General features: G+C 43.6%; 1 protein-coding gene across 1 annotated transcript in view; it reads left to right on the top strand.

The window, feature by feature from the left end:
- MAP1B (microtubule associated protein 1B) overlaps positions 1-17,544 on the top strand; it is a 155,927-nt gene that overhangs the window by 117,289 nt on the left and 21,094 nt on the right. Inside the window, exon 3 of the mRNA XM_075325255.1 lies at positions 12,610-12,692. Within this exon, the coding sequence (XP_075181370.1) occupies positions 12,610-12,692 (83 nt within the window). The remainder of the gene's footprint in view (positions 1-12,609; positions 12,693-17,544) is intronic.

The raw sequence follows: 17,544 nt of genomic DNA, 5'->3' as shown, positions 1-17,544 counted from the left end.
ATGCTAAGGTGTGGTCCGTCAGGCTTCCTTATTATCCCTTGCAGGTACCCCACCCTATAGCGCTATGAGGTCTATAGGTGAAGAGGCACTGATGACTTATAGCCACTATAAAAGACCAAGCAGGAAATGCTGCAACCATTTTGTGGGGAATGGGGACTGGAAAAGAATAGTGTGAGAAGAAGAGAATAGATTTCATTACAAGATATTGATAGAGTGAGAGAGATAGGAGTCACTGATACTATGATGGGCAGGGACACTGAATCCAGAATAAATAGATGCTGCTGCCAGTGCTGCAAATTCACAACCGCACTGTATCGGTGATGTCTAATATGTATGTCCAAATTAACAATTTAGCATGGCAAAGGGACAATTTATCATGACACTTATTTTGTTACACCAGTGCAGTGCCTGCGACTGTTGCATCCAATTTTGACATTAGCATTTTCTGCATCAAATAAGCATTTCAAGGGAACCTGTCACCAGATTTGGTGACTATAAGCAGCAGCCACCACGAGTGGACTCTTATATACAGCATTGTAACATGCTGTATATAAGAGCCCAGGCCACTGTATAGAACGTAAAATCACTTTATAATACTCACCTAAGGGGCGGTGCGGTGCAGACTGGTCGGATGGGTGTCTCCGTTCTCCGATTCCAGCGCTCTTCCTTTCGGCCATCTTTGTCCCCCTTCTTCTGAAGCCTGGGTGCATGACGCATCCAACGTCATGCACACGGGCCAGCATTGATGTCCCGTGCATATCCTTGGCTAGGTCCTTCCCGGAGGCATATCTGTCTATTTTCTGTGTCGAGACTCCTAACAGAGGCTCCACTGACCTTTTTGATTTGCATACTTCCCAGGGGCAATGCACCTAGGATTTCACTGTGTTGAGCACCCTCGCTGGCTGCCAGCAGTGTTTTCTCTGGCTGGTCTCCCCGAGATCAGTGATTGTTTTGTCTTGTTGGTCTACTAGGCATTGCTCCCACCTGGCCAGAATCCTACTCCACACTGATGAGGGGCAATACCCCGAAACAGCTATCGGTGGATGGATACTTGGCCTAGGTATTTCCCTTGTCATATCTTTAAACTCCTCAAGAGCTGGATATTGACTAAAAGGGCCACTTAATATGGTGGTTATGGTGGTCTCCTAAAAAGAGCCACTCCGAGGCTAGGTCCTTTTCGGAGGGATATCTGGCTATTTTCTGTGTCGAGACTCCTAACAGAGGCTCCACGGACCTTTTTAATTTGCAAAGAATAAAATTATTGTTTCTCTACGTTACAAACACCAAAACAGTTGTGGATACCAAAAAAAGGAATACTTTTTTGAAGACTAAAAGAAAATTGCTCTTCATTTTCCAAACACCAAATCTTGAACGGCTTGTTAAAAAGCTATTGCTTCTTCTGATACCAATATATGTGTATAAGCACGGGAAGGCATCTGGTCACTTTGACATAACAGGGATGTCTTTGCGTTAAAGAGATTACAGGAAGTTCCATAGAGTGTCATACATATCTTTTCAAGGAAATTGGGGATTCTTACAGAATCAATATGGTTCAAACCAAATTTTTTGGTTGAATCAACCTTATTTTAAAGCTGACTTATCTCATGGTTATCTAGATAGCCAGCTTTAGATGATGTCAGACATATTTGAGATATCTTAAATCTTCTCATTAACAGCTGCCATCTCCTATCTCAATAATGGGAAAGTCTTCACTGAACACAGATTTTACCTCAGAATTGAGAATTTTGATAATGACTGATCAATTCTGTGGGAGAAAGAAGCCGATGTGTCTGATAAGATATATTATAAAGTTGCTTATTTTCATGTGTACTATTCATTTATGAACTAAAGATTAAAATGATGGTTACACTTTAAGTAAAACAATAGGCCAAGATAAAGAAGAGCATAGGGAAAGCAACACTTGCATGGCATATAGTGAACAATAGACCAAGCCCTTTTTAAGGTTATAGAAGTAACTTATAGATGCCACCTGCCAATATAGGAATGAAATGAGGCCATATATCATATACAAGGTCGCAATACAATGAAAAAGTAAACACAAACAGTAACTTCACACAATGTGTTGCATGAGAAAAAAAAGGAAAAATGTGCATTGTGTAGATAAGTGCAGCAAGTTATTAGTTTTCCTTAATGCATGTTGCAAAGAAAATCAATATATTACTGTCTCAGACCCATTGTGAAGAGGAAGGCAGCTGGTGTTGAATGGACTCAGGTCTCAAGAGGGAGAGAAGAAATTATGGTGGTAATCATGTTAGAAAGCACAAATTCCATGTAGTTCTTGAAGGAAATGTAATTATCTACTGCACTTTACTGTTTACAAGACACAGATAGATCTGGACATGCCATATGCAAGGCATGTGGGATCTGCAGCTTGGAGAACTCGAATTAAAGGGAGTGTGTCAAGTCCTTTATGGGTATTAAACCAATTACGGTCATAGGTAGAGCATTGAAACAGAATTGTAAGCAGACCTCAGAGAGAAGTCTAAGAGATGAGAAATCAATATACAAACAAGCCTGCAAGTGCCCAATTGGCAGTCCAGACCAATGTACACCATGCTCCAGGTCTCCCTCCTGTTCTTGATTTATACACAGTTTATCCATGTCACTGTATCAACAAATATTGTACTTGCCGGGCTTGTGTCCACCCACTTTACACTTCCATATACAGTAAATTGCATATGATTAAAAATTTGAATTTTCGCCAATTAAACCTTTATCAAAGGCATAAATGTATGTTGAACTTTTTTTTCAGTCTATCACCGGGTGCCGTTTTGACTTATTGGCTGACACACTCACTTTTAAGGTGGTTATTAACATAAGATACTTTACGTTCCGTTCCAATTTCCCCATAGACAACAATGAGAGAGGAGAAAGTCACTGATAGACTCTTGGCAGCAAAAGCTTCTCCGCCCTGAAAAGAAATGGATCGACTCTTAAAATACCAACTGACCAATCTTACGTTACCCCAAAATCGTCTGTTTGAGTTGCAACATTTGGAACCCATACACATCAAATGGTTAGCAAGCCCCGAGGAAATCAGAACGTACGGCACAGTCATCTAAAGCAGAGGTTCCCAACTCCAATCCTCAAGGCACACCAACAGTGCATGTTTTCAGGATTTCTTTAGCATTGCATGGGTGTTGGATTCAGCACCTTTGCAGGTGATTAAATTATCACCTGTGCAATACTAAGGAAATCCTGAAAACATGCACTGTTGGTGTGCCTTGAGGACTGGAGTTGGGAACCTCTGATCTAAAGTGTATAGGGACCTTTTACAGGGTTTTCTCATGAATAATAGACATTTTAATTAATGCATCATGGAATAATAAGTTCCATAATTGTTGGTTATAAATGACTTAGTGACTAAATGTAGAACTGGTGGAGGAAGGTTGAACTAGATGGACCTAGGTCTTTTTTCAACCTAAGTAACTATGTAACTATGTAACTATGTAACTATGATTCTGCAACCTCCCTGCAGTGCCCAGAAGTGTTCAGTGCTTAGAGACATGGACAAGATGAGAAAGGTTGAAACCCGACCACCATTGAACAAGACACAGAACTTGAAATGTCAAGAGTGGGCCAAGAAATATCTGAAGACAAATTTTTGAAAGGTTTTAAAAACTAATGAAAAGATTGACTCTTGAGTCTTGACAGTCAAAATGGATGGGTCTGTGGCTGGTTCAATAACGGGCACAGACCTCTACTTCGATTCAGACGTCAGCAATGTGGAGATGGGGTACTGCTATGGGTTGGATTGATATTATTATCGATGAGCTAGTTGGTCCTTTTCATGTTGAACTTGGACTTAAAATCAACTCACAAACCTACTGTGTTTTCTGAATACACTTTGTTCAAGCAAACGGTACTGATAAAGGTCTGCATCTTTCAAGAGAACTGTAATGTTAATGTGTAGAACAATGCTTCATCACATGGCTTGGTTGCCAGTAAGAGCCTTAAAAGACTTGAAAAATTAATGACATGCCTCTTTTCTCACCCTTAGTTACATAGTTGCATAAGTTGAAAAAAGACCTAGGTCCATCTGGTTCAACCTTCCTCCACCAATTATTAATTTTGTCACTAAATCATTTTTACCCGACAATGTTATGTGTATCCTATTGAGAACTCCGAAGATTTATAGTTAAGGAAACCAGTCACCTCTCTGATCACTGTCTGGAAGCTGGTTGTGGTTGTGGTTGGTACTGCCCAAAAAGTTAATGGTTAGCAGATTGGGAAGCTGACAGACTCCATTGATGGAAGGCTTATGATGGTTGGCTGGCTATATTGGTCACTGATATTTTTTTTTAAATGTATTTTTTTGTACCTTTTGAGTTTGTTTTTTATTTTCACTTTAACAGATGAAAACAAACAATATGGGAACATTTTAATTTTTTATTCAACTTCATAATAATTCTACACATTAACCCCTTAACGACCCATGACATATTGGGTACGTCATGGATCGTGTCACTATCATCGCCGCGGCCTACCGCGGGCAGGCGGCAGCGATCCGCACACATATCAGCTGATTTCAACAGCTGACATGTGTGCCTGCAAGTTATGAGTGGAATCGCATTCCACCCGCAACTTTTAACCCCTTACATCTCGCTGCCAATGTCGCGGGCGGAGGAGGGGACGCCGCGCTCTCCCACTGCTCGGGTCCGGCTGCCGCTGCGGCTGCTGCGGCCTGCTGCTGCTGCTCGGTGGCTCGAGCGATGGGCCGGATCCCGGGGACTTGAGCGGCACTCCTCGCCCGTGAGTGAAAGGGGATTGGTTTTTGGGATAGTTTATTGTCCGTGACGCCACCCACGGTTGTGGTGATTTGTTGACACCACCGCTGCTCTGTATGGGGATCCCGGGGACTGATGGTATGGAGCAGCTAGATGTTAGTCCTCCCCTCCGTGGGTAGGGGGATAGTTGTCCCGGGGCCCAGTGATGAGGTGGGTGATGCAGGGCTTGGTGGGGTGAAGGGACACGGGGGCAGCGCTGTGCCTTGTGGCACTGTGGTACTCACTCAGCCTGAGACGATGACACAGTTCTCGGTAAAACACACGGCTGGAAAGACGGTTCCCACGGACGGCTGCACTTGCTTTCCCCAGTAGTTGACGGTGACTGTCCCTTTTCCTGCACCTAAGATGATGATGGTTGCGATGGGTTCCCACCGGTAACCCACTCCCCGGCTTGGATATGGGCCGGAGGAGCCCTACTTTGCCCGCAGGCGCTGGCCCTGAGAAACTGGTGCCCTGGCGGTGGCGGTGTCTTTCTGTAACGGTTGGACTGTTGCCTTCAATCGGGACTTGCTTGTTGGGAGACCCAGAGGTCCCCTTTACTAACAGATTTGGCAAATTCACGGCAACTCCTAGCCTTGCCGGGATCCGAAAGGCCCCTGCCACTGGTGCTGACTGTTCTTCGTATACCGCTCCGGTACCGCCGGGCCACCACCCGTCCGCGGTCCTTTCGGCAACCTCCAAACAGCCACCCCTGCAGACAGTCACCGCTGTCTGCTGACCTTGCTGTCTCTCAGTCCGGGGCACACACCCGGACCAGCTTCAGGCTGTCTTAACTGTCCCTTTCCTTTTACTCCAGCTTCTCTCCTTAGCTCCTCTACCACTTCACTTCCTTCTTCTTTCACTTCCCTAACTTCACTGCCTGAATCTCCCGCCTCCAGGGCTGTGAACTCCTCGGTGGACGGAGCCAACCGCCTGGCCCACCCCCTGGTGTGGACATCAGCCCCTGGAGGAAGGCAACAAGGATTTTAGGTTAGCCTTGGTGTTCCTAACTGGGGTGTAGGTTGTGGTGGTGTTATGACCTGTGACCCCTGGCTTGCCCAGGGCGTCACACCAAAATCTGGCAGCGAGATGTATATGCGCGTGGCCATTACTTTTACTTACTGCCGGCCCCACCGGAAGTCACGTGCGTGATCACGTGACTTCCGGTGGTTGCCATGGTAGCACAGGGTCATGTGATGATGCCTGTCGCTAACATGAGTCACTTTATCTCAGTGCCGGAATAGTGCCAGCATTGAGAGTAAAGCAGCATATCTGCAGATCTCGGCTCTGTAGCTGAGATCTACAGATATGGCAGAGCGATCGGATTGTTCATCCATATAGCCCCCTATGGGGACAAGTAAAATAAAAAAAAAGTTAAAAATTTTTTAAAAAAAAATAAAAAAACCTAAAAGTTCAAATCACCCCCCTTTCGCCCCATTGAAAATTAAAGGGTTAAAAAAAATAAAAATATATCCATATTTGGTATCGCCGCGTTCAGAAATGTCTGATCTATCAAAATATAAAATCAGTTAATCTGATCGGTAAACGACGTAGCGGGAAAAAAATTCCAAACGCCAAAATTACGTTTTTCAGTCGCCACAAGTTTTGCGCAAAATGCAATAACAGGCGATTAAAACATGGCATCTGCGCAAAAATGCTTTGATTAAAAACGGGATCTCGAGATGCAAAAAAATAAGCCATCACTGAGCCATAGATCCTGAAAAATGAGAACGCTATGGGTTTCGGAAAATGGCGCAAAACGTGCTCCACTTTTTTGGACGACCTTGTGAATTTTTTTAACCCCTTAAATACAACACCAATGCCACACTAGTGCAAAACTTTGCTTGTATATCGAAATAACCACCAATAATTAGGCAAGCAAAAAATAAAGATAGTTAAAAAGATAACCTTTATTCAAAAATAAGTTAAAAACATATCAAAAGCATGGAACCGCCCAGGTGACGGATGAAATAAAGACACATGGGGGTACAACACTAGTGGTAACAATCAGCACCACCAAATACCACATCAGCTAGTAAACATACCATTAGTTTTGATATCTATGCATGTTTGTCAATGAGCAACATAGCCAAAAAGGAGATACAAGTGTATCAAACATAGAGAGTAATGTGAACAGGGTAAAGAGGCTACGTGGTAAAGGCTAATAAAGCATACATCATGATATCATATTACCCGATGAGACAAGTGGTATCCGTGTGGTAACCCCCACCAACACTGACGCGCGTTTCGCAGCTCGTGTGCTTCGTCCACTCCTGGTATGTGGTATTTGGTGGTGCTGATTGTTACCACTAGTGTTGTACCCCCATGTGTCTTTATTTCATCCGTCACCTGGGCGGTTCCATGCTTTTGATATGTTTTTAACTTATTTTTGAATAAAGGTTATCTTTTTAACTATCTTTATTTTTTGCTTGCCTAATTATTGGTGGTTATTCCCTTAAATACAAGTAAACTCATACATGATTGGTGTCTACAAACTCGCACCAACCTGAGGCATCATGCTGACTGATTAGTTTTACCATATAGTGAACATGGTGAATAAAATATCCCAAAAACTATTGTGCGATCACACTTTTTTGCAGTTTTTCCACACTTGGAATTATTTTTTTGCTGTTTTCCAGTACATTATATTGTAAAAATTATGGTTTCATTTAAAAGTACAACTCGTTCCACAAAAAAGAAGCTCTCATATGGCAAGATTGACAGAAAAATAAAAAAGTTACGGCTCTCAGACGAAGGGGAGCAAAAAAACCCCCCAGAAAAACGTAAAACGCCCGGGGGCTTAATAGCATCTCCCAATAATTCGGCACACAATGATATTCTCCTAAGACAAAACTTCACTTTTATGTCTTAAATATTCAGGTTTCAGGTTTATTAATCCTTTGGATTGATGAATAGCTCTGCAGTTCAATAATAAATTTAATCATCAAAAATGCAAATTGCCTAACTGTGCACACCGTATATTATTTTACACAAAGTAGCTGGACCACTTAGGTAAAAGAGTTGCTGACAGAGTGTAATTTCTTTCATAAGGTTGCAGACCTTGGAATTTACAAGTTTCCTCGAATTTGTAGATAGATCATGTAACGTGAGGCAAGAAAAACAAAAATTGTCACTGTAAGAACTGCCTCAGGTTTCAGCGTCATCATTATTTAAATGAAGATATTGTACGTGTGTTTTATACTGATTTCACAATTTATTTTTTTTGACCAGATACATTTTTACTGTTTTTGACATTTACCGAAATTTATACACTGTAAATCGTAATTAACGATTTATACCAAGACATAACAACTCCCCTCCGATTTCACAATTCTTTAGTGTAAAGCTGCCATACACATTCAGTACATTTTGCTTGATAGATATTTCCTTCGACTCCTCCAGACACATGTAGCTCACCTCACCCAAATGTGCATAGACTTCATATGTGGAAATCCAGCTCTTTTGACCTGTGTTTCATATTGAGTGGTCTCACTTATATTCGATTGTGTCAAATCTGGTGAAAATATAGACGTCTGCCAAAATATATTTTAAAGGGAAATCCACTACTAAGACAACCCTTTCTCAATCTCTGTTTCACAGTTGTAAAATAATAACCCTTATATTCACCTCCAGTACCGTCACTGTTGCAGTAGTGTCAGCACTGCTTGTCCCAGGGCTCAACGTAACAATGTTACTCGATCCCTGCAGCCAATAAGTGCTGGATTCACTCTCCCACCTTCAAACAAAACACATACACCCGGAGGAAACGAGAGTTACTGCTCTGTTACTTCCTCCGAATGTATGGGATACGTCCGAATGCGGGAAGAGTAAAGCAGCAGCTGATTGGCTGCAGGGTGCATGGATCACGTGATATATGTAATGTAAACCCCAGGAGAGGCAGTGCCAACATCACTGACGTTGAATATGTTTTAGTACTTTACAAAGGGGAAACATAGGGATTGAGAAGGGGTTGTTTAACAATTGTGGCAGGCTTTAATATCATATAGTTTGGGAAAGGCTTTACACATTGGAATAATAGCTTCAGTTATTAAAGGGGTTGTACCAAATTTGGAAGTTTTCCTCTATCCATAGCAGAGGAGATAACTTCCTGATCACTGAGTGTCTAACCTCTGGGATCCCACACATCTTGAGAACCGGTGTTCTGAAGACCACAGTATGATTGGACCTCTAATCGATATTGAACACCTCCACTCCATTCATTCTTAAGTGCTGAAGATCAACCAAACACTCCCATAGAGAATGAATGGAACAAGGTGTGCATGATTGACCACCGCACCATTCACGCTGGGCTCTTCAGAGTCCATGTTCTTGGTGTTGGTGTGGATTCCAGTGGTTGGATGCCCAGCAATCAGGGAATAATCCCTTTCCCTACGAGTAGTGAATAATTTCCAAACTTGTTACAACAAGTGTAACTTTGCATTAGGCCCGTTTCACACGTCAGTGAAAAACACAGACATTCTTCACTGACGTGTAAAACACGCATATGTCCCTCCGTGTTCCGTGATTCACGGCACACATGGGTTGTCCATGTGCAATCCGTGATCCATGATCCGTGATTGCATATGGACATTACTCACCTGCCTTCACTGCTGCTGTCCATGGTGCTGATCTCCTCGGGTCTCCAGCATCCGCCCACTGCTCTCAGCACCTACTTCCTGGTCGGGTTTTCCTGCTCTCATGAATATTCATGAGCCAGGCAGAAACTGCCGAGAGTAGAGGCTGCAGAGCGAATCGCAGGCAAGGTAAGTTGAAAATATTTAATATTTAATATGTCCATGATTTTCTGGTACGTGTTTCACTGATCACACACGGATCACACCATAGTGTGGTCCGTGGGTCATCAGTGATGCCAGAAAAAAACTGACTTGTCTCCGTGCAGAATCACGGCCACGCGTGCACGCTGCACGGAGACACGTTCAGTGAAAAATCACTGATGTGTGAGCAGACCCATTGATTATAATGGGTCTGCGTATGTCAGTGATTCTGGTACGTTTTAAAAAAAGCACAAACGTACCAGAATCGCTGACGTGTGAAAGGGGCCTTAAAGTGGTGTGACAAAACGATATTGGGCGCCGTCAGGTTCTCGCCAATGTCCAAATGGCTTTCCTAAAGAGAAGTGGTTCCGACTACACTCTACTTGTCATCAAAACCCAAATTGCTCTGTTCACACTGCTTTTTAGCTCTTTTTGTAAGGTTTGCTCTGTTCTGTGACAATCAGCATAGTGTTTACTTAAAAAAAAATGGAAAACTGCAATACATCTATAAAGGAAAAAGGGTAATAAAGTTTAATGTGAATGTGTAAAACTGATCATGAAAGTTCATGGTGGACCAATCCTATAAAAATGAAAGATCCAGTATGTAAATCAATTTACCAACATTAGCAAAATCTGTTATATGTGGATAAAACCTGAACATATAACCCTGTAGCAATGTTTTTTAGCATATTTCTGTGTTACTGGTTCCTCTTTGATGTGCTGATGCTGAAAAAATCAATGACCATTTCCATCACCTCAGGAACTAATGACATTATGATATCAACGATGCCCTTTTGACCCAATTTTTACATTCACATGAAAACATAAAAGTTACCGTATTTAAAAAATACCCTGAGAAAAAGAATTATAATGGAGAAGATGAAATGCTGTAGATTACCCTGGAGTAAGACATTGACCTTAATTCTGGAAACAGTAATAATGATATAATGTTTCTGTTATTAGACAGAGCAGCTAAAAGCAATGGCAAACTTCTGGCCTAAAAACACTTAAAAGAATTCATTGACATTTTTCCTCTCTTAGGCGCCAATTTATTAAGATAGGCATTGATGTGGGGTGTTGTGCTGGAGCTGGCCAACCTGTTGTAAAATCTCAAAAAGTCACAAAATGTATTTTACACCAGATTTCTTGGGAAAAAACAACTTGTGGAATTGGGGCCTTAGTGTCTTCCTACCACAATAGTTACATTACCTTTTGCTAGTTCTCGTAACTTCTGAGTTGTCGAAATTGGCCATAGATGAATAAGTTAATCACTAGAGTCAGCCCAAATTACAGATCCTGGCTGCATCAAAGGAAATACTATCCTTCAAATTTCTTTGGGCACATTGGTGTCAAGTGATATTCTTCCTTCTCATTAGAAATGAGCATCCTCTTATTGAAATAGTACCACTTGTACCCATAGGACAGCCTGTTGTTCCGGCTCAGTGTTGTGCACTTAACTGATGATAATACCCTGCAATACCGACACAATACATGGACAGGGGTATTGCAGTTTCAGTAAAATAAGATATTTTTTATTTTTCGGCATCCAGACAATCCTTCCAACAATGTGTGTCATATATGTAGGATCTTATCACTGGCAATAAATGTAAGCAATACATGTACTGAATGGAAGCTCAATGGTTAATGCATCAACAGGTCAACAACTTACCCACATATTGCTGAGTCCGGCAATTACCACTTCAATACATTATTGTCACGCAAAAGTAACTGCTTACTATTTTTAGCAAAGGGTTTTAGTAAACTCAACTTCTTTTTATGTTCATGACTCCCTTGTTATAGTTTTCTCCAGTTGAATGGACTTAAAGGGGTGGTCTGAAGGCTGAAGAAAATTCAATCTAAATCCCTATCTATTTATTGCCACAATGTAAACTAATATGCAATATGGCTTTTAAAAAAGCAAAACACAATCTCTACCCTTCTTGCTTCACTATCTAACTACTATTGATTTGTTTCTTTCTGCCTGATGATGCTTCATTTCAGAATCCCAGTGCATGCTGGGATACTCAATCGAAGCATCAATAGAGCAGGGGGCAGAGGCTTTGTTGTATGTTACAACCTCTGCCTCCTCCATGAAACAAAGCATCATCAGTGACACTCGTTTCATGGGCTGCTGTGTGCTTGCTCTGTCTCTCTTGCTGTGCTCCGTGTAATCTGCACAGTGACAGCATCCGCTGCTCGGTTGCCAGCTCAGATCAGTAGACCCGGCAACACAGAGTAGCGGGCACTGTCAGTGTGCTCAGAGTACCAGCGTGCAGAGACCAGCGCTGCCCCCACAAGTGAAGTCACTGCAGGAGGGAGCATATTGGTCTCTGCATACTGCTGGGTACTCTGAGCACACTGACAGTGCCCGCTGCTCTGTGTTGCTGAGAGACAGCAGGAACAAAGCAGCCCTTGAAAAAATTGTCACTGATGATGTTTCGTTTCAGAAAGGGGGCAGAGGCTGTGTCAGTGACTGCAGGTTCTGTCTCCAATGACGCTTCATTTGAGTATCCCATTATGCTGTGGGATTCTCAAATGAAGCATCATCAGACAGGAAGTAGCTGGGGGGAATCAACCATAATTAAATAGTGTAGTCAACTATATTAGAAATTAGCTTAGATTGAGGTAATACATAGATAAGGATTTAGATTGAAATTTCCAGCTATAGAGCTTCCAAAATCCCTACTGGGGGTTAGATGAAGCATGAGAGGCTCATGGCAGGGAGGACACGCACCGATACTCTGGTACAGTTCCTTGTATCCAAAGATTGCCTTCCCTGAACATATAGATTACATAAAATACAATTCTCCATTATATACTGTGTCACAGAAGTATTGCTTCTTGGAGTAAATATGATGATTTAAGGCGCCATGTGCTGTGATAAATTATTACCGTTCCACTGGAGATTTTATTTTAGCCTTGAATATAATGGAAATTATTTGTAAAGAGTAGGGCTTGCCTTTGATTTCCTAACTTGGCTCTGATTTATACACAAACTGTTAATGTGTGATTACTTATATATTTTTGTATTTTACTCTTTTCTACAGGTCAAAAAATCCTTCACCATCGAAGTGATGTTTTAGAAACAGTTGTCTTAATCAACCCTTCAGATGACGCTGTCAGCACAGAAGTAGGTACCGTTTTAACAAATCCAATGTTTAGTAACTTTATACATTTATTGTATTACATATATTCCTTCTGCGGAGCCTTCGCCCACCAGAGCTGCTCTGTCTGTGAGTACAACACAAGCTCATTTTATTAGGGCACTTTCACATTGCGTTGTCACCTACGTTCACTGGTCCCGTCGGGGCATCTGTCCGAACCCCCTTCCCCCCACAAAACGTGTTTCAGATGCATACGCCGAAGGGGCCATTGACTATAGTGGACCAGACGGAGTCAGCGTGTGCTGTCTTGCTCCATTTTCGGGCATATACGTTTTCTGCAGGCGGATACCCGGACGTAGGCGGACCAGTGAACGTAGGTGAAAATGCAATGTGAAAGTAGCCTTAAATACCATTCAACAGTATTTTACAAAATCCTTAAAGGTAACCTTTCATGTGGAATAATGCTATTAACCTGCAAATATGGGGTTAATCTGCAGGTAATATCATTGTGAATCTGCTGCCAGGAGGAAATGAACTTTAATCCTCCTGGCAGCGTTCCAGTTTCAGTCATAGGGGCGGTGCTGGCCAACTTCCGGTACCGCTCTCCGTATGGAGAGCAGCAGCTGTAACCGCACCCCGAGCACTGACTGACAGCTTCCTCTAGTGCTGAGCGGCTGTCAGTCAGTGCGAGGGGTGCGCATTTTCCATACTTTTTCTGCAAACATGAGAAATATGTAATATTTTGTTTCTGTGTTCTATATTATATATTAAGTTAATTTATACTCCATGTAGTGTAAAAAAAATTATTCCTGTTGGGAAATGGAAACAAAGAATCTTATTATGTGTTTCTTGGCTATGTTTTGCTATGAACAGTTTGCACAATTATTTTTTATTAACACCTTAGTAGTCCCCTACAGCACTGATCATTAACCCCTTCTCGACTGGGCGATTTATTTGCATTGTCAATCATTGATTGACAGTGGCATTTAAATGGTTCACAGCAGTGACCGGAGCAAGCTGGATTTCCTGTATATGGTGTGGGCTCATACACCGGCATGTGATGTCCTATTCAGTCTTATGTTGGGAAAGGGATAAGGGTTTCTCTGCTCTGACAACATCCGGATGTTAGAACCATACCATTATGGTAAACTGGTTACAAAGTGTCCCCATTATGGAATGTCTATTAATCAGTTGCAATTTGTGGGGACATCTAGCACTTAGGGCGGCTTTGCACGTTGCGACATCGCAAGCCGATGCTGCGATGTCGCATGCGATAGTCCCCGCCCCCGTCGCAGGTACGATATCGTGTGATAGCTGGCGTAGCGAACATTATCACTACGCCAGCTTCACATGCACTCACCTGCCCTGCAACCGTCGCTCTGGCCGGCGACCCGCCTCCTTCCTAAGGGGGCGGGTCGTGCGGCGTCATAGCGACGTCACACGGCAGGCGGCCAATAGCGGCGGAGGGGCGGAGATGAGCAGGATGTAAAAATCCCGCCCACCTACTTCCTTCCGCATATCCTACGAAAGCCGCGGTGACGCCGGTAGGAGATGTTCCTCGCTCCTGCGACTTCACACACAGCGATGTGTGCTGCTGCAGGAGCGAGGAACAACATCGGACAGTCGCGTCAGCATAATTATGGATTACGCCAATGCTGCACCGATGATACGATTACGACGATTCTGCGCTCGTTAATCGTATCATCTAGGCTTTACACACTGCGATGTCGCATGCGATGCCGGATGTGCGTCACTTTCAATTTGACCCCACCGACATCGCACCTGCGATGTCGTAGTGTGTAAAGCCCGCCTAAGAGTTCAATTTCTCTTCATTGTCATTATGGAGAAAATAAAGCATTAAAATTCCATTCAAATCAATGCATTGTCTGTGCAGTGCAGGAGGGACAGGATGAGTGCTCTGGAGCAAGAGACGCTCTTCAATCCGCTCTCAGAATTCTGGATAATGGTATTAAAAATGTATTTCCTAAAATTGAATATATGAGCCATGAACAGAATAAAAATGAATGCCTAATCATACATATTAGGGCGGCGTTACACGCACCGATTTATCGTGCGATCACATGAGCATCCGCCCCCGTCGTTTGTGTGTCACGGGCAATTCATTGCCCGTGTCGCACAAAGTCGTTAAATCCCTGTCAAACGTACTTACCTCCCTAACGACGTCGCTGTGGGCGGCGAACATCCTCTTCCTGAAGGGGGAGGGACGTTCGACGTCACAGCGACGTCACACAGCGGCCGCCCAATAGAAGCTGAGGGGTGGAGGTGAGCGGGACGTAAACATCCCGCCCACCTCCTTCCTTCCGCATTGCTGGCGGGACGCTGGTAAGCTGTGTTCGTCGTTCCCAGGGTGTCACACGTAACGATATGTGCTGCCTCGGGAACGACGAACAACCGGCGCACAGATGGAGGAACGACTTTACGAAAATGAACGATGTGTCAACGAGCAACGATAAGGTGAGTATTTTTGCTTGTTCACAGTCTACGTAGCTGTCACACGCTACGATATCTCTAATGATGCCGGATGTGCGTCACGGAATCCGTGACCCCGACGACATATCGCACAATATATCGTAGCGTGTGACGCCGCCCTTAGTCTTATCTAGTCTATTTGTTGATGGTTTCTAAATGTTTAAAATAAGGTAACAACTGAAATTAAGAAAAAAAGTATCATCAATTGTTCTCTACGGTAGGTACACTTGCACAAAGTTAAGGCCCCGTCACACACAGAGATAAATCTTTGGCAGATATGTGGTTGCAGTGAAATCATGGACATATTGTTCCATTTGTACACAGCCACAAACCTGGCACTGATTGTCCACAATTTCACTGCAACCACAGATCTGCCAAAGATTTATCTCTGTGTGTGACAGGGCCTTTAGAGTTTGTAGGATTATTGTTTGGTGTGTGAATAACAAATTTTTCAAAACAGGTGATAATGATCCTCAGTTTCATATCTAGTTTGAACAACAGTTATTAACTGAAACAGAAACAGCTATGTAGAAGGCTTAAAACTGTGTGAGGAACAGCCAAACTCTGCTAGAATGTGAGGTGGTGGAATACAGTTTCTTATCACAAGTCATACACAATGGCAAGACTGAGAAAAGCAACAAGAAAGAAGGGAGTTGTACTGCATCAGCATAGTCATTACTAGGCAAAGATTTCAAAGCAGAGCCAGGTTTCAAGATGTGCTGCTCAGGTTCTTTTGAGGAAGCACCATGAATTGGTCAGTGTGAGGATCTGGCCACAAACGAAAGACTATTGGACTTTTTCCAGCACGGAAGGCTGGTTACGTTGATCTTGATGTTGTGTTTTTTTTTATGTGTTTGCTTGTGAGTTTAAAGGGAAGATGCCGCTATTGTAGGTTTTGTATTAATAATTATTGATTATGGAATCAATTATTTTAATATAAAATTAAATTCATTATTTACTTAGTTTTCATTTAATTTTATTTTTACTCAAACACTGGGGGCTGCCATCTTGGATTTGCAGTGTGTAACGACAGTTACTCACCTCAAATACAGCAGTTCCTGTGTATAGAGATAATAGTTGACCCTCCTCCACTGTAACTGCTCCCTACTGTGACCTGGACACTTGTCTGTACACAATTAGAATAGGGAAGGGAAGAAGTGTGTTATAATAGTTGACTTCTCTGCACTCTAATGTAATCAGGCCTGCAGTGGGATTTATTTTCCTGCATCTGGTGGGGGGCTATGCATCTATTGTTTCCCTTTTCAAGGGGCCTCCTTGATACACAAGCCTGCAGACTGGTTGGAGACTACCCTCCTTCATATTTGGAGTTACATTAAACAAACGTTATGGGGATGGGATGTGATCACATCTCCTCATCCAGAGGGCCATTCAAACTTGCAATACCATAAGGGAGATGTTTAATTGGCTCCAAATTTATGCACCAGCATGACAATTGTGACGCCCTGGCGCCGCCAGGTGTCGCACACACATTAGGCCCCCGCATAACACCTTCCCTCGCAGGGTTACACTGAGTCAACAAAACCCTAGTCACCTCCCCCAGGGTAGGAAAGGCACACCAGTGGGCGGGACCAGGCAGAAAGGAAACGCCCACCTAGGGGTCTAGAGAACTCGGGGCAGGAAAAGGAGTGAAGTTTTTGTGTTTGGAGTTGAAAGGTGGTAGTTCAGAGGAGTGAGGAGAAAGTCAAGTTCAAGTGAAGTCAGAGAGGAAAGGCGTCTGGGTTGGAGCCCCGGTGTATGGCTAGGTGGCAGATGGTGGTCCGTGTCTGTCAGGAGATGGGAACACGGCTGCCGGAGATCCGAGGTGGACCGGGACAGGGTAGGAGCCCGATGTTACCGACACCGGAGAACCGACCCGGAAACTGTACACAGAGGGGGTACCTGGACCCTGAAGCAGAGATCGGAACCACTGACTTTGTTACTTAACCAGTTGAGGACAGGATTACAGGTCCTGTTCCACCCAAAGTCCCAAAAAGCAGACCGGCAGCCCAACGAGAGGGATAGGGCATCCACCAGGGGCCCTTTAGATCCCACGGGTCAGCGTCTGCGGGCAAGGCTCCAACCTATAGTTCTGGGAGCGGACTCCCGTGTTCTATACCGAGACGTCCAAGGAGAACTAAGAGCAGTGCAGAGGAAAGTGACACAGACCATCACCCCGGATGAGGGACCAGAATACACCCTGCCGCGGCCGTCGGCCACCAGCACCTTGGTTTACCATTGGACTTGTGTGATTCATTTGACTGTGAGTACACGGACATCCCCCGGTCTGACCGGGTGTGCCGGCCCCTGCGATCACTATCCTCAGCACAGAGACACTGGGCCCTGGGGCATCCATCCCTACCCACAGAGGGGTTAATATCCGGCTGCTAT

This window comes from Anomaloglossus baeobatrachus, chromosome 1 (genome assembly GCF_048569485.1).
Source record: "Anomaloglossus baeobatrachus isolate aAnoBae1 chromosome 1, aAnoBae1.hap1, whole genome shotgun sequence".
In the NCBI taxonomy this organism is placed as follows: Eukaryota; Metazoa; Chordata; class Amphibia; order Anura; family Aromobatidae; genus Anomaloglossus; species Anomaloglossus baeobatrachus.
The sequence above is the reverse complement of the archived record's forward strand: the minus strand, read 5'-3'. Positions and strand labels throughout refer to the sequence as shown.